Source organism: Thalia democratica, unplaced genomic scaffold, assembly GCF_965202585.1.
Source record: "Thalia democratica unplaced genomic scaffold, ktThaDemo2.hap1.1 HAP1_SCAFFOLD_619, whole genome shotgun sequence".
NCBI classification, from domain to species: Eukaryota; Metazoa; Chordata; class Thaliacea; order Salpida; family Salpidae; genus Thalia; species Thalia democratica.
In genome coordinates this window covers 1-24,592 of record NW_028139630.1, presented here as the reverse complement: position 1 = coordinate 24,592, position 24,592 = coordinate 1, and the positions used below count along the sequence as shown (strand labels likewise).

The following is a 24,592-nucleotide window of genomic DNA, read 5'->3' as shown; positions in this document are numbered from 1 at the left end:
TCTTGGTAAGTTAAGTAAATAAATACAATTTTTATAAACTATTTTAAAGTTATCATGTTACAAATCATTTCTACTTCACCTATACCACGAAAATGCAATTGTTGATAATCATTAAAAACTTAGCCGATGTACCAAGTGTTTACTTTAATTTCGATGCTTTATAAGGTGTACAAAACCTGGTTAAACTCTTCCTTTATTTTATTAACAACAAGGAGGGCTTTTTAGCTGTAAAATTTAAACTCGTAATAGATATGGATAATTTTGATGCAGTTTTTAGTCTTAAACACAACATTTTAACGCAAGTATAGTTAGTAACAAAAATAGTTTGTTCTGACTATCCTTACAATTAGTTTACGTTGAGCTAGCTAAATATCTTCAATCCAGTCTCTAAAGATATAGCTTGAACTTTTAAAGCAGGAATTACCAACGTAGACTAAACCCTTAAAAACAAGATTTCAGTCTTTACTTAGCAAGTTTACACTACAAACGACTTAACTCAATTCCATCGCACTTTCGACGCGAACCTTTAAAAATTCCTGACTAGACAGAATACAAATAGAAAACAAATTAGAGCATCTTGTGCCTTTTTGTAGGGAAATTTCTGTTTTTTCGTGAATTTTAAAAGTTCGGTATTGCGTTTCGTGACGAGAATAACAAAAACATTGTAATTGGTTTGTTTTGGTTAGATCGAGTGTCATGTAGACATTAAATACTTACAATTATTAATACACTAATGTTTGAATTAAATCAAATTGTATACTTTCTATTTGTGTATTTCAAAATATTATGATACTTTCAAAATGTAAAATTGAAGTTTTTTTTGTTAAAACGATAACATATTTTCATAATGCAATTTTTGTGTAATTTTATTTTTGTTTTCCATACTGTTAAACTAAATCTTAATGGGTCGAAAGTTCTAAACAGTTTTATTACTTTCCCAAAAAATTTAAGATCCTTTTACAATCAAACTTTTGATTTTCTGTGCTTCTTACAAATACGGATAGTTTTTATAACTAGTAAAGGAAAGTTTTAATCTAAATTACTAATTGTATTAAATATTTTACAATAAACCACACTATGTCATACTAAACGTTTTATTCAAACACAATCGTTTATGTTTCCGTAAGCGTCAGGTAATGAATTTCTTTAATTGTTTGTCTTTTTAGATATTGTAATCTCCATCTAGTCCTTGACAACTTGCAAAATATTTAGATACTTTGCTACAGGTAGTAGAAAAATGTTTAAAGAGTTGTTAATTTTAAAATGTTATTTCTAAAACTGAAACTCATTTTCTACATAGAACAAGTTATAGAGTAAAGAGGGCTGTTTTTAGACATTAACTAAATTATTTTCATGTTTATAGCGAATTTTGTAAACAGATATACAAAAAGACATTAAATTCTAAAAATAAACTTTTAATGTAGTTCTGCAGAACAGTTTAGAAATTTTCACAAATGCAACACAAAATTTCTTTTCATAAAAATGTTTACTCTTGACAAAAAATGTTTAAGTATATTCAATTACTCGAGCTGAAGTAAACTTGTTTTAGTTTTTGATTTATTTGTTGTTTTAATATTTAGATGTAGTGTTGTAAACAACTTTTTACAACCAGTTAAGAAGTTTGTTTTTTATATAAAACGCTATTTAGAACTTTTAATTTACAACTTGTGATTTTTCTAGAAAAGAATAGTAGTTTGGGGCTTTTAAAATTTTTCTAGTAATCTGAACTAAAAAAAACATACTCTTAAATTTTTTCTATTCTTTGAAATTTATAATGTATACTTTTTTTAACTGCATACTTTTATTCTTAGAAACCAAATAAACTCATAAGAAACTGTTTTAGTTTGGTTTTCTTTAAAAATGTTTCTAAAATTTTTGTATAGTTTTGTAAAAAGATCGTTTATTTAATCTAAATACAAAAATAAAAGTAATAAAATAATATAGTTAGTCTCTATAGTTTGATATTTACAGCTAAATACAAAAAAAAAGATAAGTATCATGTTTTAACAATAGTTCTAGCTTAGAAAAAGTTGAGGCAAAATACATTAAAAATATTGTTCATTATAAAATTAATGAAGTAGAAAATGAAATTAATTATAAATAATTACATAAAGATTACGCTCTAACTGTTATTTAATTTGTGTGGCTCAAAAATATTCAACCTTGTATGTATTTAAACATTAATTTTTTTAAACTAAAGTGTTTTTTAATCGTTAAAAAAAGTTCAAAAGCTATGATTAAATTTAAAGTAATAAAAACTTTTTGCAAATTATACGTTTTAATTTAAAAATTTAGTGTAAAAAGTATGGGAATATTTCAACAATACAAAAAAATCAAGTTTTGGATTTTTGAATGGTTAATGCTAAAAAAATTAAACTAACAACGCACTCAGTAATAACTTCAAGAAAAAAAACCTTAAAAATGGTAATTTAAATTGGATACAAAATATTTTATTATTGTTCAAAATTTACGAGCGTGAACTTAGCTTGAGAGCGTTTTCTGGGATTTTTTTAGAAATGTCTAACTTAAGACCCAGTTATTTTCCTTATCTACTAGCTAATTAAAAACTTTTTTATTCTAAAGAACGGTCCTTTGTCTTGAATTAAAAAAAATCCATTGAATTGTGGTTTGACTTTTCGAGTGGAGCCCATTTAGAAATTTTGTGTTTTTTTCAAATTTTTTATTTATACAACCTTTTATCAAAAATTTTTTTTTTTTCAAATTTTTTTTTAAACATACTTATTAAAATAAGTTTAATGATGTTGTGAATTTTTTTTTTTCAATCTTTTTTTTCAATTTTTTTTTAATATCATAAGCCTGAACAAACTTTTCAGAAAAATTCCAACTTTGCACGATTTCGTTTTTCAGATATACAACCTTTTATGCAAAAATATTTTTTTTAGTAATTTTTGCTTTGAACAGATTTGTATAGTTATGTTTTAAGATGTTGTGATATTTTTTTTTCCAGTTTATTATTGCTTTTAAAATATATGACCCATACAAGTTTTACCTAAACTCTTAGCACTTAAGCAAGAATCCCTCAAATAGTGTTGCTAAGAATTTAGGTAAAACTTGTATGGGTCATATATTTTAAAACCAATAATAAACTGGAAAAAAAATATCACAACATCTTAAAATATAACTATACAAATCTGTTCAAAGCAAAAATTACTAAAAAAAATATTTTTGCATAAAAGGTTGTATATCTGAAAAACGAAAATCGTGCAAAGTTGGAATTTTTCTGAAAAGTTTGTTCAGGCTTATAGTATAAAAAAAAAAATTTTTTTTAGATTTTAAAAAATCATTAAACTTATTTTAATGAATATGTTTAAAAACAAATTGAAAAAAAATTATTACTTTTGGATTAAAGGTTGTATAAATAAAAAAGTAGAAAAAAACACAAAATTTTTAAATGGGCTCCACTCAAAAAGTCAAACCCCAATTCAACGAATGTTTTTTTTAATTAAAGACAAAGAACTTTTTTTAGAATAAAAAAAAAGTTTTCAATTAGCTATTAACATAAAGAAAATAATTGGTTCTTAATTTGGAAATTTTTATAAAATTCCTAAAAAACGCTCTCAAGCTAAGTTCACGCTCGTTCAAAATTCTTCGTGCTTCAACTAAAACTCTCCTGACCATACATGATTTTAAACTTAAAATTTTTTAATTGCAGAGTTCAAAACATATTCAGCATATATTGCGTCTGAAAAACTTTTAAACATTTAAAACTTTTAAATTGCAGAAACTTAAATAATTACTTATTTAGATAATTAAACTTATCGTAGCAGCTAAAATTTTTATTTATAAGCATTATGAATTCACTTCGTAACAGTTATGAATTACAAAATTTTCATTTATATGATTAGTGTTTTATTAGGTATTCAAAGTGAAAAATTCAGTTATTTAAAAATTCCAAGAATTTTAATATATATTTTTTTGGTTATTTTAATCACCACTATACAACATTTATGTAAAACAATGGGAAGGCGTAGTCGCAATAAAATTCTTGTTTTAGAAATTACAGTATGTTTATTTAAATCACGACTTTTCCAAATTTTTGTTTTAACATTACAATACATTTATTTAAAAAGATAAAAAATTCCCGATTATAACAAATGTATTTGATCATGATATATAAGTGTGTAGTCAGTACATATTTAAAGCAAATTTATAGCATTCTTGTACGTAGAAGTTATTTAAAGATATGTATCATATTTTTAAGTGAAGTCATAAAGCTACACATTAAAGTTAATTAAAGTTTTACATTTTCTACCGATTAAACTTAAAACTGAGAATAACTGAAAATGTTAGAACAATAAAACGTTTTGGTTTAATTTTTTTTCTCTTTTTCATTTTCTTGTAAATTAGTTTTTATTACATTTTTTGAAAACCGATCTGTATTGTATACTTTTATCTTAATTTTTTTTACATGTAATTCAAATATCTTTGAACTTATGAACAAAGTAAAGTATTGATGATATTCTAAATAGTTTGGATAAACAATCCTCAAAATATGTACATTGTCCGATGTAAATCTGTTCAGTTTCAAATACAAGTCACTTCCAAAACAAATAAGTTTTATCATAAACTTTGTTTTGCTAAAAAAAAAGTTTATAAAAATTTTATAACTTTTATACGTAAAATATTTTATCAAAATTATAACCATTATTTAGCAGCTAACTTAACAAATGTTGTGTTATATTTTCTTATTTGTAAAAATTTTGTATTCTATAGTCTTATAGCAAGCTAATTGCTTGTTTTATGATATATATTAAATGAGTAATAAACTTAAAATATATAAACTGATTTTAATATTATAAGTACAAAAACATATTTGATAATAATAGTAATAATTCCAAATTTTATTTATTAGCGATTAATGGTAAATACTTAGCATTAAAAAATAAAAACAAACAATTAAAACCAACAACAATAAAAAACTGCATATAACAAAAGATATAACCAGATTTTACTTCATTATATGTATTTGTTTAAACAACTAGTGTCAATGTTTGTTTTTAATTTTATAGACTTTTTAAATATTACTAAAGTTTAAACTGCTTAAACCAAAGTTATGAACAAAAAATGTTTAGTCCTTATTCAGTTGTTATTAATTTTATATTATACTTCATTTACATAAAAATAGTTCTAAAGTTAGCTAAAAACTACAACATGATATCTTAATAAGTTATATAAGTATTTTGTATAGTCATTACTTGTATAATTTGGACATCACATCACGTAATTTAATATATGTTAACTATTTTATTGTATGCTACTAAATTGGTAAGTTTATCTAGTGTTGTTTGAACCTTAGATTAAGCAAAAACTTTTAAAACCCTATAGTATTCAAGTATAAACATGTCATTTTTTGAATAACACTGAAATTGATATAATACTTGATATAGTTAGATTGTTTCATTTAATTTCAATAGGTCAGTTTTCCTCATCGAAACTGTTTGTTTATGAACAATAAATTTGCATACTTGTAAATCTTTATATCTATTTTAATTATAAAGTATATTTTTAATGGTGTTTTAAAAAACTGCAAACGCACAAATTCAGTTTTTCTAAAATAATTTCTAGTTTTAGTTATTTTGTCATCTAATTTGAACACTAAATCACGTATTTTGGTTTATTAAAGTTAATAAATGAGGTGTGATGTTATTAAATCAATTAAATGCAGTTCAGCTATAAAATCTATACTTAGTGTATGAGAACTAAACTATTAACAAAATTTGGCAATTGAAATAATATTTAAACGTATATGCTACTTTATAGTTTTTATTTTTGAACTAGTTATCAACCATTCTTTTAAGTTTTACCGTTTTTCTTTTTTGGTATTTTATTTATATTTATAAAATCAATCTTTTTTTTGTTATGATGAGAGTAACGTTACTTGAATTTAAATCTCTTTTAACGAACTGGGGAACAGTGGTTTCTACATTTTAGCTAATAGCAAATAGCAACTTAAGACAAACTATTTTTTCAATTTCTAGTACAAACTTTAATAAATGTTTGAAGCATTTTTAACTATTAATTTCGAAAAACTTACACTTTTATAGGCATATATTACTTAGTATTTTTAGAAATACTATTTTTGTTACTAACATTATTTAAATACATTTTAATCTCTGTGTTTATCTTTAAGTAATCATTTATATACTTAAATTTAATTAAAAAGACCCAAACTGTTTATAATTTAATTAATTTCAAATAAGAAATCAAGTATTATATACTAATTAAATTATGCTGTCAAAACATACAAATGATTTATTGAAAACTATATTAAGATTTTATTACAAATCTAATTAAGAATCCAGTTCTAGTCGAACTAGTAACATAAGAAGTAGTGAAGTATCTGGTAATACAACTTTTTATTTAGAGACAGGAAGTTTAACTAAAATTAAATATATATTAAGCTGCAATAATTCAGGTTTAAACCAGTATATAAAAACTTGATTTTTTTATAATAAAGCAGAGGCTTCCTATTTTGAGGTGTTTCTTAACAATAATTAGCACCAAGCCTTTTAACAAATAGCCACCAATTATGGTTTTATACTTTAATCGATTAAAAACGAAAACAGGGAAACTTAAACTATTTTTCATCATTTTTGATAAAAATCTAGTGTTTACAATTACAATTTACATGGACAAACTTGTTTTACCAAAGGATATTTTTCTTTAACTACTTTGAAAACAACTTAATTAAACAATACATAAAAATAAAAAAAAATTATTAGATAAACAAACATCTTGTCATTAATTAACGTACAAGGTTGCAGTTTTAAATAAATTTTAAAGAAAACTTTATTAATTTGGAAATACTTGAAGCATTAATTTGTTTACAAAACAGTCAGTTAATTAGGAATAATTTTCAGAAAAAGCTCATTTTTTAAACTATTTATTTTATGTTTAAATTAAACTCTAGCTTTGTCTTTAATATTTACTTAATCCAGCAGTCAAAATAACACATTTCATACAAAACACCTTTTAAGAGTTTTCAGTGTTTATGTAAGATCTTAATCCTGTTGCGGTACTTTTAAGTCTAAATTTAGTTTTTCGTGCGTCTCCGATTGCAATATAAGAAAATGTTCATGACTACGGTTGAAATAAAAAATGTATAATCAAAACAACATAATAGTCAACAACATTGATAAACGCTAACAGTTGTTGTGTTGTCATTGATCCTCGAGTAATAATTTAGAACGTAAACAAACAGCTAATCGGATGCTTAGTTAATAAAAGTATTTTTTTATTGGTAAAGGTTTATTGAGATGCAAAATTATAAGTACTTTCAGTTTAATTTAACTTTCAAATAAATTTTAGACTATTTCTATTTAACAACCTTATCGACCGAACTTTAAATATATTTTATTTCTAAAAGCTTGTCTCTTTATAGACTTAAGCTGTTTTACAATCTTGCTTTATTTAAAATACAACATTTTAATATTTTTTATTTTATTTTAGCTATTATTTTGTTAGCCACAAATAGTAGAAGCATTTAATTCGCAGTTTACTTTAAAAAATCATTTTAGATTAATTTTATTTGCAAGCAAATTTATTAAATTTTAAACTCAAATACCCTAAAGCTTTTATAAATTCTCAAATATATTATTATACTTATATAAACAATATATTTGACACCCAACTAATTTCATACAACTTTAATTATGTTGTCAAACACTTATAGATGCTTTATCAATTATGTATTAAATTTATTTCAGCATGTAAATAAATAAACTAATTTATAAAATGTCAACCTGTAAAAACATTAACACCTAAGAACAATTTTCTTGTCTAAAAATTATTCGTAAATGAACTTATTCAGTGAAAATAATTGTAATTTACAGTTACCTGTAAATTACGTGTGCTCAACTCTATTAAAAAATACAAAATTAATATGGGAATATATGCGGCATATGTGAAAATCTGAGGTGTAGGATTTGAAATAATGTTTAGCAGCTTTGTTGGAGTTTACTATTGTCAATGAAGTTTTATTTAATACAAACTAATGATCAAATGAAAATTATTGATACACTAAATGAAGTTTCTATTAGCTGTAACAAAAAGTAGTATTTAGCTCATACAGATCTTTTTTTTAAAAACAGAAAACAGAAATAATAAATTTATTTAAAAAAGTTAGAAGACATAAACTAGTTATTATATTGATTTTTAATATTTTTATAGTTTTTGTTTTGTTAGTAAATAATCTGCTAAAAACATAATTTAAATATATAGAAAATTTTAAACTTAGTTTTTATATTAAATATCGAACTTACACTGTAATATATATTTGAAAAGTTTTAGACTAAAAATAACTTGTTTTAAAATTTTAGTGCTTTTCATAAAAGTTTATTAAATTAAAACGTAAGATAGACTATTAAAATATATAAATTTCCTTCATGCAGTTAATAAATGTAGTTTACTTAAACATTTTACAAAAGTTTTTTAAATAAAGTAAAAAAACTTTAGTACAAAATGCAAATAGTTATTTTTAATACCTCAAGCTTTGTACCTTATTCTGGACTTTAAAAGTTAAAATATTTGTATAGAAAGTTATAAAAAATCAAGTTAAAATCAATATTTAATAGTTTTATATTATATTTGACAAAAGGTGTTTCATACTTCTCGAAATGTAATAATATAAAAATTTATTTCTAAAGACAACCACTTTGATTTTTCAAAACATTTTTTAGTCTATGATTTTGAATACTGTTATATTTATTAAAAAACTTTTATTATGTATAGCAAAAAATATTTAGCAACATAGATTTAGTTTTAAGTAGACTTATATCTGTTTAGATTATGAATATCACTTTGAAAATAGGGTTTTTTAAACGTAAAATTTTATTTATCTACACAAAACAGCAACTGTAAAGCTTTTAACTTTTTTTTTTTAATACAGCCTAAATCAGTGGCTGATAATCTTTTTTAAATGTTGTTTCTTCGAAAGGGCTGTACTTAGTTGTAGTCAGTTCATAACACAGCCTAACTTTTAGATAAAACTCTGTTTTCAGCAAACTTACAATAAATAAAAAACTTGATTTCCAATCCCTACTATAACACATTTTTGTTTTACTGGCCAGACCAGTACTTCTCTCAATTTACCTTAAATATTACCTTGAAAACTTCATACGTATCAAAAAGTTTGTGCCTCTATCATAACTACTTTGTTTTTACCATAGAATATTTATATTAATCACATTATATACGCTACCATCAAAACAGAAGGTTTTATGTAAACTTTAAACTTCAAGTAAAACGGTTAAAAACACACATAAATGAACTCTAAAACCAGCTAAAAAATAAAGAAAAACGTTTTTTTTTCAATTATTGCACGAAATTAAATAATTCACTAAAAGTTTTGCCAGCGATATGAAATCTTTGCATATTGTAAGATAATAATTTAACTTTTAACAAAACTGCAGCTTATTTTGAGTACGGATCGTGTCGCTTAATGTCTGTTTGTTTAATCAAATCTAGTAAAGTTTTGTTGAGCTTTACAAAATAGAAAGTTTTTTTGATTACACAATTCGATTCTTTTTTCGTTGTGAATAACGTATATGTAGTTCCGTTTTATGCTTTTTTTCCTTGTTTTTGTTTTGTTATAACATTTTTGTTTTTTTGAAATATTTTGGCGTTTATGTTTCTACTAGCTGAAATCTTCCTTTATCTTAATCAAAATTAGTTTAACGATTTTCTATTATACTATCGTTTTAATTACTTAAACACTAAAATTATTTTACTATGTAATATAAAAACTATACATTGCAGATATACACTAGTTTGACTTAATTGTTTTCATAGCATAAAAAATTTAACTGTTTTCATGTTAGTCTGCACTTATTCTTTAAAATAAAGTTTATTAAACTAAACTGTGTTTGAAATAAAGGAAGGCATGCTTGTAGAAGTATGTTATTGACTCTTTAACAGGTTATTTTAAGTTAAAGTTAAACTAGATAAGTATTAAAAAAGTTTTTTGACATACTAGTATACACTTATAAACTTATACACTCTATAAAAAAGCAAAAACTTAGGAGTTTATGAAAACAGCTATTCTTTGAACAAATAAAGTCAAACTGTTTCATACAATTTTTTACAACTGTTTATTAGAAAGTTTTGGTAAACCAAAACAAGTTCTTACGGTTTTAAATTATATTATGCATTTAATAAGATTGATTTTACAACTTTTTCTACAGAAATGTGTTGTACAAATAAACGTAGTATGTAATAATATACACATCAAAATAAATCCAATAAATTTTTTCAGTTAGGTTTACAAAACCTTTTTAAACTTTTTAAACCAACTTTTTTTTCGTTGGGTGGTTGTTCTAATTTTTTAATCATTTACCCTATTAAATACCGTTTATATAAAGGTATCTTTAGTAATAAAGTGTTTTGATATATAAAGTCTCTTTCTAAACATTTAGACTACTAAACTACCTATTTGGTGACTTATTGATTTTCAACTTCTCTTATCTTTTAACTTCACAAGATATGTTTGTATTTGTGGTTAAAGTTACAATTAAAAATATATCTAACAGCTCAAAAAGTTTAAAATGCATTTAAAAGCAAGATGCTAGAAATTTTTTTATGTTTCAAAAGTTCACGTTTAATGTAACAAAGCTTTAGTACAATCAAAACTTTATAATACAAAATTTTTATTTCTTATCGTTTTAGTTCTAAAAAAAACCTTGCAAGAACATTATGTCAAACTTTAAAATGTGTATATACAGAGTTTTTTAATTCAACCGTCTTTAGAGGTAAGTTTAACAACGATAATTGTAATATAATAAAAGAGTTCAAGTATATATTATCAAAAGAAAAACTTTACTGGTATTTTATTTTATGAGAATAAGTTTTTACAATTTTTTATTTTTACTGTTTAAGTAATGTTTTACTACTATTTTTAATTTAATAATTTATTTAATTGATAGTCTAAACTAAACACTGTTGTAAGTCTTAACTTTTTACTAGATATTTGTTTTTAGCTAAATACTTACTAAACCTAGGTACATTCATAGCTTAAAGCATTCATTTTAATATGTTTTTTGTAATTTTTAGTGTAAACAGGAGTATTTCAGTCATGAGCTAAAATATCCAATCATTTTTGTAGCGATAGTGAGTAAAAAATTAAACAAAAAGGTTAAGAAAACTATGAACTTAAATTGGTACTATTAATCCCATGTTAAAATATTAACAATGGTATAATATATATAATGATCATTTTTGAAAATATATTTTTAAAGTTTATTACTAAAGACAAAACTTTTGAAAAGTATTTTGGAATATTTAAGCAGATTAGGCAGACTTTTATAACGTTTTTATCAACTTAGGAAACAGTTTTTGCTCTTTATAACTTTTTTTTTTAGTTCAAATTTTGTGGTTTTTTTCTCGGAATACAATAAAGTCTTATAAAATTATATATATTTTATATATAGTTTACAAAAAGCCAATAGTTTATTAAATTATTAGTATTTCCTGTTGTGGTTATAATCTAATATATGCAGATTAACTTTTGTTATAGAACTGTTCAACTAAATCAATGTTAATTATATATTAAAGTTTATATACAAAATATAGAATTTCAGTGAGTTTAATGTATTCGGAAGAAAAAAACACAAAATTAAACTTTAAACCATTAAAAGCAATCATAATAAAAGAATTAGGCTTAAATTAATGCGTAAAAGTGAATTATAAAAAAAACTAATATGTAAAACTCTTATAACTGTTTGAAAAGTATAAAACATTTGAAAAATGCTAAATTTGTCCTAGAATACATACTTTCATAATTTGCATTTTGCTTTTTAATTTATATATAAAGTTTTTTCCGAACTTTGATAAAAAACTTTTTTTGCTTGAGTAACTAATTTAACTATAGTATGTTTTTTGTCCTAAATCAAACTTAAACTAGAACTTTTTTTATTTTAGTTTATTGAGCGAAAAAAAAGACGCTCAAAATATTTAGTCCTAAGACCTGGTGCACAAAGAACCTTTCGGTTATCGAGTCACACACCATGGATACTATCTTGTCCAGTACTTTAGGATATAATGAAGCAAACTTTTAATTTTTGATAAAATTATTTTTTTTAATTTATAAAATATCGTTTAATGTTTATAATACAAATTATACTACAAAACAAGTTTTTTTAAGTGGTCGAAGATCTGATAACTTAATTTAGTTTAAGCTCATTTTTGAAAACTAAACAGTTGGAAGTTATGGCAAAATATCTAATTTTGTTTTATTTACAAATTTAAGGAAAAAAGTTATATTTTATCTTTACAGCAATACTTGATCATATAAAAACTAAAACTTAAAGATGTCAAAAAACACAACAAAACCTAATCAAATAGTATTCACTATGTTTTTTTTTCAAACAATTGTTTCAAAAGCTTTAATAAACTGTGTTCAAACTACTTTGGTTTATGATTACTTAAAACTATTTTATTATATACTTAGTAGGATTAGTTGCACAACATATGACCACTGGAATACTTCGTGCAAAAAGAAGAACTTTTAGAACAATATAAAATTAAGTACACTTACTGAACGTCAAAAAACTTAGATTTAAAATGTTGATTTATTTTAACAAGTATATTTTGTTTACAGTTTTAACAACAGGATTACTACACCTGTGAAAAAGTTAAATCAGATCTAAAACTGACAAAAATCATGTTTTTATTATTAAGAAAAGAGCATTTTACATTTTATATCAGAAATTTCAAGACACCTGCTAAATAAATATTAGCAACAGATAACATCTAAAAATCTCGTATACTTAAACTTATATAAATATCGCTAACACGTTTTTAAGCTTCCTAAATGTTGTGAAATATAATATAATCTTAATCAAACTTTGATGTTAAAAGTTTTTGTAACTTTTTTTTCGGTTTGAATTTGAAGTAACTTAATTTTTTGTAGTAGTACTTACTTAAATGATAAACATGTATTGAAAAAAATATTTTTGAAATATTATGTTGCTAATCTATTGTGTATAATCTATTCTGTCCTGGACAAGACGTTATGTCATGGTGTGTGACTTGATAACCGAAAGATTCTTTGTGCACCAGGTCCTAGGACCAAATATTTTGAGCGTCTTTTTTTGTTGATCAATAAACTATAATAATATAAGCTAATATATGACCTTAAGATTTTTTTTAACACCAGTTCTATTGAACAGTTTTACGATTGTCGTTTTTGTTTTTTAATTTGTTAGGGAATATTGTTACTTTTTTGTTTTCGATGCCACTTTAATGAAAATAATAGTGTTTACTTTTTCAAATTGTTTTTGAATAAGTTTTATTTTAGTCATCGTTTTCAGCAAAACGTAGAAAACAAAGTTTTTATTTTTTAAATAAAAACAAAAAATTAAAGCTTTTCTATTCTTAGAAATCTTTTTCTGCCAACTTCTGCTTTTTTAAATTTTTTCTACTAGTATTTTTTAAAGTAAATTATTATAAGTAAGTTTTAAATTATCTTTTATTTCTGCTTGCTTTTATACTACCACAGTATGTCCCTGAAAAGAATATATTTAAAATACGTACAATAAAAACAACTAAAATTAATTTAAGTTCAAGGTAAGTGAAAATTTTCGGTGTATATCAAAGCCTACTTATGTAGAAGTATAACATACAGGATATAACATCTAAACAAATCAAAATAATTTGAACTAAAGTTAGTAAAAGTTATTGCATTTTTAGTACGGTTAACACTTAACATACTACTAAAAATATATTTAAAATGTATTGTCAGAGTAACTCAATACTAAGTTTACAGAACAAATATTGGTTATAGGTATAAAAATTAAAAACATTTTGAAAAGAATTATAAACATTGACATATATTAAGTAAAATTAAGTTTTTATAAAGAATCTAAATAATTTAAGTACAGTTTACTTTAAGAAGTATCTTAATACCAGAATTACTTGAGACAAATCTCATAAATAAGGGTAGAAGCTAAACTAATCTGAACATTATATAAAAGCTACTTCAATAAAAACACTAAGCATTATAAATCTGTGTTCCTCTTATACAGTAAAGTAAAATTCAATACCCATGCTACGTTCAATAAATTTATCTACAAAATTTTAAATATCATACATAACATTTAGTATTTCTATAACTAGATAAAAAAATGAATATTAATAAGTGATAAACCTTTCTCATAAAAATTGTTTACTATTGAATTTCATTTCAATATTTTTTTTTATAATGTTGAATGTATAGTCTTGTTGTAACAGTCAAATATCGATTTTTTACTACAAATCCTGACAAGTTTTTCAAACAAGTTGTCACTAAATTAGTTTTTCTAAAACTCTTATTCTAAAAATCTAGAGCATCAAGTTTTTTATAAAGACTAAAACAACTAATTTAAAACGTATAAAAGAAGTTATTAATGTCACTTAACAATCTAGTAAACAAATACTGGATATAAATTATATCAATAAGATTTTTAAATTTATAAACACTTAAGTATTTTAAGAATTAGTGAGGATCAAGAAAGTCTACGAAATTTGTAAAATATCTTTTTTTTTTGAAGACTGGGGAAACTTTTCTCAAGTAGTTTGTAGTTTCGTGGTCAAAAAAAATAACTTGAAGTTTCTTTTCAGAAACAGTAACTTTTAGTTTGTAAAAAGTATATAATATAATTTTAAATATATAAATATAAATTTAAGTATTTAAAAAAAACGCTTTTTTAAAGCTAATTCATTTGTACACAAGTAAGAAAAACGTAGCAACTACAAAATAATCAATTTTATGCTGTGATGTGATGCAGTTAACATTAAGTCAAATATAAGTTATATTTTTTATTTTCATACTCTATGAAAGTAAGTGTTAAGTTTAAAAACAGCAAAAATTTTGAGGTATTAACATAAGCAAAATTCAGTTTTAGTAATGATAAACTTTCTTACTAATAACATGTTCCTGACGTTTTTTTCGAAAGCCGCTATTTTTCCTGGCTATTGTCTTTTTTTTGTGTTTTTCTGACATTATGGCAACCTAGTATTGAGTTAAGCTAGACTAAAACTTAAGTAACAACTTATATTGTTTCAGTACAAAGAATAAAAACTGTTTTTGTAATACATTTGTTGCAATAATTTCAGAGTTGAAATTAACTCATTACTAACTTTGTCTTTAAAAATTTACTAAATACCATACACATAATTCAGGTGCATATTCATTTACAAAACAAACCATCAAGGATGGTTGAAAAGTGAAATTGGTTAATTTGCCAGAATTCTAGAAGTTAGGAGTTATAAACACTCAACAAAAGTTTTTGTTCTAAATGTCATGTTTAAGTAGTGTAAATGTGGCGATTTTTTAATGATACTTTTGGCAGCTATGGTGCACAAGTATAAATACTTAAAGTTTGTTTTAGTAAAAAGAGAAAAAGCCCAATTGAGACACAAAAATATCATTTATATTCTGAAAGTTATGAACTTGATAACTAGTCGCTTGCCAGAATTTATAAAAAAATAATTAATCAAATTTAGTTGTTTAAAAGTATACTATTAAAGATCTTTACAATTCCCTAAAAAATAAATTTTGCTTTATTCTCTGAACCTTTTTTTTTCAAATTCCATCATATTAAAAACAAAACTTTTTAACTATTAAAAGTATTAACTATGCTGAGTTCTTAAATAAAATAAGTATGTACTTAGTAGTTTTAATTTTGTAAAATTTCTGCATAATTTCCCAGCAGGGGCTACTATTTTAAGAAAAAAGTCAGAGTTACATTAATTTTACCTGAGTTTATGGTAAATCTTAAAAAAAAAACATAAATAAAATTCGAAAAAAATACTTTTAGTCAAGCTCAAATTCTTTATAATACCTACATAATAACAAGCATACTTAGTTTAAACACAACTTGAAAAATAAATAAGTTTTAAGTTTATTATTCAGATATATCCGAAAAATTTGAAAAAAGTGCAATAAAACTCACAGCTGAACAGAATAACTTTTTATATCATTATTTTAATGCTTAGTTATAACAAAAATTTAGTGATAATATAACAAAAAAAAATACAAGTAAAAAAATAGCCTGGAATTAAGAAAACAGTCCCAAACTATACGGAGATTTTCTAAAATTACAATTAGTTTGAGTTTACCTCAGTGTTTTAACCCTGGAAGAGTGTACAAAAATATTTTCTTATAAAACATAACAGGCAGTTGAAGTTTACTTCCCTGAATTTTCCAGTGTAACATTTGACAAGTTCTAATAAAGAAATTAAAGTATCCAAAAAATAGCAAGTTTGTTCAAAGCTGAATTTAATAACTACAATTTTTTTGAATTAACTTTAAATTTTATCATCAAAGGAGATTTCTTTTTGAAATTTAACAACTTATATTTGTCTCGTATAGTTTTCAAAGAGGCTTTAAAGCACACCACCAAAATATTATCTCTTAAAGCATAACTTAGTAACTTCATATCACATATAACTACTAAAAACTTAAACAGCTAAAGCAATGATAGGAATAAAAACTTAATAGAAAATTTAGAGGACATATAGAAGCAAATATAGACAAATTGATTTAGTCACAGTAGGTATGAAATTATAACCTTTTTATTTAAAACTTTAAAGTTCTTTAGAAAATTCAAAAACACACTATAACAATTCATTTTGAGAAAAACTTTTTTTGAGAAAAACTTTTTTAGGTTTTTATTAAATAAATAAGTTGCTTAATGTTTTTTCACACAATCAAATCAATGTTTATATAGTAGATATAAAATCATAAAAGTTTATTTGAGAGCAGATTCTAAAACATTACAAACTTCATTATTTCATAATATACAAAAAATAAATAGTTTTACAGTTATTTATTTCTACGTATTATTTTTAATTTATTTAACAAAAAGCAATTACAGTTTAAAATTTATTCCAGAACAGCTTCAGCAATAGAACTATCGTTCCTCTTAGTGTATAAAACAAGTTATGTGAGCTTTAAGTTTATAGCAGAACAAATTTTTAAGCATATTAACTAAAATAAAAAATCTAATAAAAATAATATAAATAGAAAACACGATTATTTAACCTTAATTTAAAGAAACAACAGCAAAGAACTTTGTAAACCAGTTAAACTAGTATTGTTTAAACTTAAAATGTGTTTTAGAACAGCTTTGAATATTTTTCTATTTGAAATTATTTTTTTATTCAATAAACTTTCTAATACTTGCTTATGGCATCTTTAAAGTTTTTAATTAATAAATCTTACAATGTAAACCCAGTATATCAAATTCAACTTATTAATATTTTGTATATTGTAATATAATATTATTTTTTTCTAATACTTGCTCCTAACAAAATACGAGTATTTAACCAAATTTAAACAAATAACAGCAAAGAACTTTATTAATTAATAAACCGAATTAACCATATACTGCTTGAACTTAAAATGCATTTCAGAACAGTTTTGAATATTTTTCCAATTAAATATTTTTTATTAATTTTTAATTTAATACTTGCTCCTGTACTGCCTGCCATCGTCTTCATACGGGAACGGCTGCACCTTGACGCTGTCCAGCTTCACCAGCGAGTTCCGCTGTTCGGACCACCCCTCCTTGCTCGGCTGGTTCGGGTTTTTCCCCAGCAGGTTGTTGGCCACCTACGAAATTTGATTAATAATCAATAATATTGTCCCAATTAAAATAATGAAAACAATACATGACATGCACGTTACCTTGGGGTCAGTAAATAAAGAATTCTGTAAATTTAAACTGACAAAATCTGACCTTTTTTTTATTTTATCAAATTTCCTGACTTTTCTCATTTTTTTTAATTTTTCCTGACTTTTCCTGACCATGTGACAACCCTGCATGTATGCTACCTTGGGGTCAATAAATAAGAATTATCAATATAGAAGGTATTGATGAAAATAATGTAAAACATGAACCTTGGGTATTCGATAAGTATTCTAACAACAAATATTACTGAAAATATTAATGTAAAACATGTTTCAACCTTGGGTGTTCGATAAGTATTCTAACATCAAATAATACTGAAAATATTAATGAAAACAATGTTTCAACCTTGGGTATTCGATAAGTATTCTAACAGCAAATAAACTTAAAATATTAATGAAAATAATGTTTCAACCTTGGGTATTCGATAAGTATTCTAACAACAAATAATACTGAAAGTATTAATGAAAATAATGTTTCATCCTTGGGTATTCGATAAGTATTTTAATAACAAATATTACCGAAAATAATACTGAAAATATTATACAACTCACCTTGGGATCAATGCGGCCTTCTTCAGTCATACCCGAAGCTTGAGTTTCAATCTTGATCTTCTCCTGTTCTGCCTGTGAATTGTTCTTCTTTAACTCAAATAATGACAATCAAAATAATTAGATATCAAAACTTAAAAGTTTTTTATAATTAAATTTTTCATTGCCGTCAAAACAATTTCTGTTCAATTGTAAAAACTTTTCATTAACTAACTCGAATACAAGTGTACTTAGCAATTCTACTTAAGTATTAAAAAAATTCTTGGCCCTTTTGCAACAGTCTTTTTTAACCTAATTGTATGATTTAAATTATGCAGTTGTGTTAGTTATTATTATTACAAGTTTATTTTCCATATGATGGACCTAGGCATCAAAACCTAGGTCACTTGAACAGAAAGACACATGGCAAAAAAATCAAAAATAAAATAAAACAAAAAGTTCATTTTGTTTAAAACAAAGATAAAAAACATATTTAGATATAAAATTTATAGATTAATATAAAAAGCAAAATTTCAACTACAAACTTTTACTTATTTACGCATTGATGTAGAGTGATCAACATGAAATATTTAAATGCACTGACTAACAACAAAGATAAAAAGCTAAAGCCGCAAGCACATCAACAATAAACTGGCCAGATAAATAATTGTTGAACACAATGAAAAAAGACTCATCATTAAGTCCATAGGGGGGTTAAACACTTTTTTTACAAAAATTAACTTAGGCTTTTATTATGAAAGGTTTGATTACAAACTACAAGCCAGTTTTTATAAAATTCAAAAAATAACATTTAACTTTTAAGATATTTTATTTTTTGTAAAAAGTTTCCAATACAATCGTATGGACCGCAAATTTTTGGGGTCAATTTTCTTGGAAATTTTAAAATTCACTAAAAATCTATCTCCTCCTTCATTTTTCAAGCAATCTTCTTCAAATTTTTAGATAATGTTCCTTATATTAAAAGAAAAAGACGTTACTTATGAATTTTAATAATTAAAAAAAGGTTATCACAAAAATTAAAAAAAAGTCTTTTTTTTTTAATATTTAAAACTATTTTTTTGAAGTCTAAAGTAACGTTTTTTTGTTATTGTATAAAGATTAGATTGTGAAAGTCTGAAAAAGATTGCTTGAAAAAGTAGGAGATAGATTTTAAATAAAATAGTCTTTTTTTGCTGTTTTAGTTTTCCCTTCCCATATGGAACCTATTATGCGGCCCGACTTTGACTGGTCATATCTCAAAAAGCAATTCGAATTTTTTAAAACAATAAAAAGCATCTTGAAGCTTAGAAAAAACTCTATAAAATAAGAACAACTTGTAAAAAAATGGCTTACCCCCTATAGCCTTAATAGAGGAAAGGTGCTGCTAATAAAATTAAACTATGCACTAAGCTAAAAGTCAAAATTAAACCAATGGTTGATAAAAATTATTTATAAGTTTTACATTTTATATAAATCAAACTCTTTTAATTTTAATCGAAATGTTTTAACTTTTTTGCAAAAAAAAAATTCATTTGGAAGTTTGTTCTATATATCAACTGACCAATAAAAAAAAGAATTATGTCAAGACGCATCATTGAAATGTAACTATAAAAAGCAATAACATATAAAATAACCAAAAAAATTATTAGGTTGAATATCCTACACCCAAAACAGGTACAAATAACATTTACAACTTCAGTTAAAATCTGCGCCGCTTTTCACAGCTCAGGAACCGTGCAATAATTTCAATGCACAAGCTTACTAAACTTTCACAACAAATCATATTTACGACTTCAAACAAACCTTGTATTTCTTCTCACAAGCGAGCAAACTTGTGATAAATTCCCCGCACTTGTGATTGCAACCCTTGTTTCTCTTCAAGCAATCAAGCATGTCCATCATTTCAACGTGGCAAGTGTTGTTTGAGGTGGTGGCTGTAAAAAGTATAATAAATGTAAACTTGTATTAAAAATATTTATAATAAAACTGCAAAGCTCTTAGGCATTATTCATTGACATGTGTATTGTTTATTATTGTATGCCTAGTTGTTAGCATCATATTTATAAATAATTTGTTAGTTGTTCTATTTTTGAAAAACTAAGGTAAAAAACATGATACTTGTAATATAAATATTTAACCACAAGTTTAATTAAATATTTTTAACACGCCCATCATTTCAAAATGGCACGTTTTGTTGGAGGTGGTGATAATTTGTGATTAAAAAACAAAACAGATTTTTCAAATGGTATAATGATATTTTTATTTTCTAACCAGATTCTTGTGAACAGATTTTAAAACATTGACTTTTTAAGGCCATAAACAGTAGAAGATTATCTTTTTTTTTTATTATTAACTAAACGACCAGTTGATTTTACTTTTTTTTATAATTCAATAAAACTTTTTTTTTAAATAAATGATTTAAGTTTAACAGTTTCATAGGTTTCTTATGAAAACTGCAAACTATACAGATGAAAAAAGATTTCACTAAATTCACTATCCTACTACATTTTTTAAAATTATTTTTCACCTCTCACATTCTATTTATCAAGCAATTTAAAAAATAAACTTTTGTCATTCATGAAACTTTTATTTTTTACAAAAACAAAACCCTTTCCACCACACGAGAATAAATATTACAAAGAACAGTTGCCGAAAGTCTGAGGTTTCTAGATAAATAATAAAATAAATGTTTAGTAATCTTCTAAATGTTCACGAAAATTGACCATGCTCCATAAGTTTGTATGGGAAAATTCTTATAAAGAATGTACCTCAAAAATTAACATGATGTTTCATATTATACAATAACTGACTTATAGTTTATACTGTAAGGTTTATACATGAGTCTATGCTAAATTAAGTAAAAATAAATGGCCTCATTATAAATCATTGGTTGTAAAACGATAAGTGCTAACAATATCTTGTTTGCACATCAGTACAGTTGATCAGCATGTTCTTTTGAGAGTGAATAAAAAGTCTCATGTAGTTTTTTTCTAAACAAGATTCAAATAAAACATAAAACTAAAAACTATTTAATCAAGTCTATAAAATCTTTAAAAAAGACTGTTTAAAAACACTATAAAAAAACAATAGTTTGTTTCTATTTAAAATTAGCTTAAATTCATTAATATCCATATAAAAAGCATTTTATATTATTTATAACATGAATCTAAAATTAACTGTTTTTTGAACATCAACAAAAAATGCTTTACGGAAAGTTTAATTAAATTATAACTTAATAATTTAATGATTTTACTTATTAGTTCCTTATGAAAATATAGAAGATAGACTAGATCAGTGGTTCATAATCTTTTTTTCATGTTTTACCCTTTTTAGAAGGTTAACACCAAATTTACTCCTTTTTGGAAAGTATTTACCTGTTTTTCCCCAATATACAAAAAAAGTTTAATTTTGTGGAAAAAATTAAATTTTTAAACTTTATGCTTATTCAATATAAAAATTAGTTAAATTAAGGAGTTTATTTATCTTTAAAAAATTACAGTTAAATAATAACTTATGAATTAAATTTATAATTTATTAACATTAATTTACATAATTTGTAATTAAGACTATTTGCTCCCTAAAACAAAGGAATTTACCCCCAGGGTAAATTTACCCCAGATTAAGAATCGCTGGACTATATGGTTTATTTATTGCTGTCAATACATAAATAGTAAAGGTAAACATGTTGCTCAGAAAATAATACAAATTGAAGAATAAAAAGCATACAACTGTTGGAATAATGATAAGTATACTAGACATTGTTATTATAACAAAGGTTGAAAAATAAAAACTATGAGGTTTCTACTCTTTGAGGTGAAAAAGCCAGACTGAAAGTTCAACAACTCAACTGAGTTTAACTAAACTTGATTCAACTTTTTGAAGATTCCTGTGTTTTTACAAACTTAATAATGTTTGACAGCAAAAAAAATCTAGTAAATTAAATACCTTATTCATTTTTAAAGTTATGTAAAAATTTTTAGGTGCTTTTATTTTCAATAATATATTTTCAAATACGTTTACTAAGCATTAGTAAACAATTATAGTACTGGTATTTACTTGTATATCACTTCTTTGTAAGTAAAAAATTTAATTAACTAAAATAGTATAATAACATTTTCAATCTTTATTATTTAAAGTTGTAGTAACTAACAAAAATTTAAAGATAATATACATAAAGTGATTCTATTTTTCCTACAAATTTGAGTTTTAATATAATGAGATAAAAGAATGAGATTTCAAAGCATTCAAATAAATTTTCTTTTTTTGATACAGACAAAGTTCTATGATACCTGCTTTAAACAAATCTTTTCATAAAATTTTTAAAAATTACCTAATTCTAGTTTTTTAATATTTGGCAAATAGTACCTTGCTACATGTTTGTATTGAACTTTTTTGTGAGTTAGAAAATGATTAACTATAGGCTACAAAAATATTTTATCTTAAATTAATTAAGTTTTTTTTACTTACAAAGAAATGATATACAAGTAAATACCAGTATTATTACTGTTTTTAATACTTTTTTGTAATAAGCTTTTTGTTATTATAATTTGGTATACAGTTGTTTTAAAAGAAACTTAAGTGCATTGTAAGAATAATAACTTAGTTTTTAGTAAGAACCAGTAAGACTTTACTTTTTGTTAGAAAATAAAAAAACTTATATGGTGCAGGCGGTCAAAGTTTAAAATTTTGATAGGTTCCCAATGCTAGATTTGAACTAAATAGGTAAAAAGTACTTTTTTTCTTAAAATATATCTCCTTCTACAAATTTAGAGCAGTCTTTTTAAAATTTCTCAGTCAATCTTTAAAAAATTAAGAAAATTTCTGAGACAGAGTTTTTTAATTTTTAGATAGTTTTTTTTTAGATATACGGAAAATTAGACATTTTTTATTTAGTCATATATTCTTCAAGTTTTTTGAGACAGGTTTTGATAGATAATTCTAAATATTGCAAGGAACATTTTGTAAACATTTGAGGTCTTTAGCTCAAAATTAAAAAGGTAAGAAATATTTTTAGTGAAGCTTTTGAAACTTTTTAGTGAAGCTTCCAGGAAAACTTAAAATAAAAAATTTTTAATGAGTGAATTTAATAACAGTTTTATATGTTTATAAGACAATACTCTTTTAGGGTTGCCATATGTTTTTGAAATTTTTTCCAGGTTTTCTGAACTTCTTCCAGGTTTTTGAAAGTCCATTTTTTTTGTTCATTTATAGTATAAAATTTCAGATATAAAACAGTCTGTAATTGTAAATTGTAAAACAACATTAAAATGATACTATAATGCTTCTTTAAATGTGTTTTATGATGAATAAAATTGCAGACAATACAAAAAAAATTGTATGTTATAGATTTTTATATCTAATCTAAATATCATTATTTTATACTAACTATCCCAACTGAATGTAAATTAGTGCGATGTAGTCAAATCAAATACTTATACAATTTTAATATTCAATTATTAATAATACTAAACAATACTGTGCAATTTGTTTAAAACTCCAGGTTAATCAAAGATTTTCCAATATTCTACGTTTTTTAGATTTTCTTCAAGCTTTTTCAGAGCACATCTTTTTTGATCATATGTAGTAATAAGTTTATCTTAAAATGGTGTTTTTCAATCTAAATCTTATAGATACTGTACTGCTATTTAAGGGCATAGAGCATAAATAATTTTTATAACAAATTGATTTATTTTGTTGAGTTTTAATTAAGCTCTATGTTGCTTTTTACAGATTTTTAAATCTTTAAATAGTTTTCAAGATAAAGCCAGTAAAGTCAGAAAGTAAAATAGATTTCTCATGGAAGACAAAAACTAAAGTAACCCTCTAGCTAGAGGATTTCATTACAAATTAAATCATTAATCTAATATTTTAAACTTATATAAGTTTTTTTGAATTATGGAGTTTTTAATTGTAGATAATCACTAAAAATGTATCAATTGATTCCAAAAATAGTAAAAGACCATGACATCATATAGCAGTGTATAAATTTTATAATTTGAATTGTAACCTCAAGCTAAAATCAAAACTGTTTTATTGATAAAATATATTTAAAAACTACCATATGTATTTCTTTTTTGTATTAGTATCAAATTTTTATGTGTAACTATATATTTTCTTGTTTTATTTTGAAATTGTCATTGAATTGATGTTTGGAGGTAAATAAAACTTTGAGAGAAATAATATTCAAATTGTTGTATACTGTTGTTTCATTTCTCTTTTCTAATTAATTACTTTTTACATTGAGTTTTACATTAAATATTACTATGACAATGTTGAGTAATTTAAACATTACATGATCTAGGGGTAGGGAGTACAGCACATTTTTTGGTCATGTTGTAAAATCCATATGAGGAGTCTTGATTTGGATGTGTTTTGGTA

General features: G+C 23.7%; 1 protein-coding gene across 1 annotated transcript; it reads right to left on the bottom strand.

The window, feature by feature from the left end:
* Positions 1-17,302: 17,302 nt before the first annotated feature.
* Positions 17,303-20,144, bottom strand: LOC145846778 (uncharacterized). The gene is made up of 3 exons (XM_082953394.1): positions 20,018-20,144; positions 18,239-18,310; positions 17,303-17,608 (listed from the first exon to the last, which is right to left on the bottom strand). The coding sequence occupies exons 1-3, from the start codon at positions 20,114-20,116 to the stop codon at positions 17,459-17,461; spliced, it is 321 nt and encodes a 106-aa protein (XP_082809520.1). The 5' UTR covers positions 20,117-20,144; the 3' UTR covers positions 17,303-17,458.
* Between the last annotated feature and the right edge of the window lie 4,448 nt (positions 20,145-24,592).

Excerpts from the sequence above, each read along its gene's own strand:
- LOC145846778 (XM_082953394.1), bottom strand. The coding sequence starts at position 20,116 with ATGATGGACATGCTTGATTGCTTGAAGAGAAACAAGGGTTGCAATCAC. Across the intron at positions 18,311-20,017 it reads CTTGTGAGAAGAAATACAAG|GCAGAACAGGAGAAGATCAA; the intron begins GTTTGTTTGAAG and ends AACAATTCACAG. Across the intron at positions 17,609-18,238 it reads AAGGCCGCATTGATCCCAAG|GTGGCCAACAACCTGCTGGG; the intron begins GTGAGTTGTATA and ends CAAATTTCGTAG.